The sequence below is a fragment of the Choloepus didactylus genome, chromosome 6, assembly GCF_015220235.1.
Source record: "Choloepus didactylus isolate mChoDid1 chromosome 6, mChoDid1.pri, whole genome shotgun sequence".
In the NCBI taxonomy this organism is placed as follows: Eukaryota; Metazoa; Chordata; class Mammalia; order Pilosa; family Megalonychidae; genus Choloepus; species Choloepus didactylus.
Genome location: NC_051312.1, coordinates 20,451,182 through 20,453,020, shown reverse-complemented (window position 1 = coordinate 20,453,020; position 1,839 = coordinate 20,451,182). Strand labels below are relative to the sequence as shown.

At 34.3% G+C, this 1,839-nt stretch overlaps 1 protein-coding gene across 1 annotated transcript; it reads right to left on the bottom strand.

Annotated features, from left to right (window-relative positions):
- Positions 1 to 603: 603 nt before the first annotated feature.
- LOC119538221 (putative olfactory receptor 5AK3) lies at positions 604 to 1,533 on the bottom strand. The gene has a single exon (XM_037841045.1). The coding sequence runs from the start codon at positions 1,531 to 1,533 to the stop codon at positions 604 to 606; it is 930 nt and encodes a 309-aa protein (XP_037696973.1).
- Between the last annotated feature and the right edge of the window lie 306 nt (positions 1,534 to 1,839).

Here is a 1,839-nt window from a genome sequence, read left to right as displayed (position 1 = left end):
GCCTTTCTCTTTCCTTAAGTCAAGAAAGTGACAGATTCAGATTAAAGAGGTAACTAATGAGAGAAATCAGGGTTTTCAAGTGTTAGGAAATTTCACTAACAAGGGCATATTATGTAGAAAATAGTCAGAGTCATATATGCTTTTTATAGTAATAAATTTATTTTACATTTATATTTCTGTAAAATTTGAAGGCGTTTTAAAGGAGCAATATTGTAGATGATTAAAGGAAATTGTAGTTAATGGAAAAACAAAGTTTTAATACTCACTATTTCATATTTAATATTTTTAAATACAAATGCCTGTTTGTACTCTTTTAGAATGTATTTGAAATTTACTTGATGTATTAAATACTTTGCAAATTTTATATATGCTTTATAAATTCAGGTACCTTCATAAATCTCTTCTCCACAGGTGTGTCAAATAAGTTTCTCAACTTATTCTAGGGTAAATTAGCTCCAGTAGATGTTTACTGTATTTCCACATTCTGATATATTTTCTTTTCGGAAAAAAAAAACTTACTCTCAATTTCAGAAACATAAAATTGCATGAATTCAAGTCTATTGGTTATTTTGAGTTGGTGAATTTTAATAATTTGGGTGCAGTCTAGAAGAACTTCTTCCCTATTCCTTTTAGAGCTTCTTTTACTTCCTTATTTCTCAAGCTATAGATCAAAGGGTTCAACATGGGAATCACAATTCCAGAAAATACGGAGGAAAATTTCATACTCTCCTGGGAATTATTGGAATGAGGCTGTAAGTATATATAAAATAAAGTTCCATAAAAAATGGTGACTGCTGTCAGGTGGGAGCCACATGTGGAGAAGGCTTTTTTCCTCCCTGCAGTAGAATGCCCCTTTAGGATGGAAGCCAGGATATATATGTAAGAGAAGAGGACAACTGACATAGTGAATGTCACATTGAATCCCACAAAGACACCAAGTAGTATGATGTTCATGCCAATGTCAGAGCATGAAATGGCAAGAATTGGGGCAGCATCACAAAAAAAGTGGTTAATGGTGTGGGACTTGCAAAATGACAGTGAAAACATTAAACCTGCATGTACAGAGGAATTAATTGAGCTGATTACATATGAACCAGCTACCAGTAGGATGCATACTGTATGGGACATGACTGTGGAATAGCGAAGTGGTTTACAGATGGCTACATAACGGTCCACTGCCATAACAGCCAGGAGGTAAGAGTCATTTGTACCAAAGGTCCCATAAACCCAAAATTGCATTACACATCCCACAAATGAAATTGTTTTATTTTCTGATATGATGTTTTGCAACATCTTGGGAGTGGTAGCAGAGGTGTAACAGATATCAACAAATGCCAAATGCTGTAGAAAAAAGTACATGGGTGTTTGAAGTCTGGAATCTGCTTTGATGAGTAAGATCATTCCAATATTACCCACCATAGAGGTCACATAGATCAGTACAAATACAATGAAGAGGACATTCCAAAACCTTTGCTGGGCACCAAATCCCAGAAGAACAAATTCAGTCACTTCAGTGCCATTTCCATGTGTCATGGCTGCCAATGTCTAGGAATGAACAAGAAAAGAAGGGAGATCTTTGTAACTTCTCAAAATTGAAATATTGTTAAGATTCACTTCACATTTTTTACTTGGATTTTTATGGCAACCATTCATGGTTGGGTTACTACTTTCCAGATTTTTTTTTTTTTTTGCTCTTTCTTTGATTTGAAATCCCTGAGTCTGAAGTTACAGTTTAGTAATGGATTCATTTACAATTGCTAAGATTTTCAGAGAATAAGACTGACTTCTAATATGTGTAGTTTAAAGAAACGTAGATGAACACAGTCTCCCTATGATGTT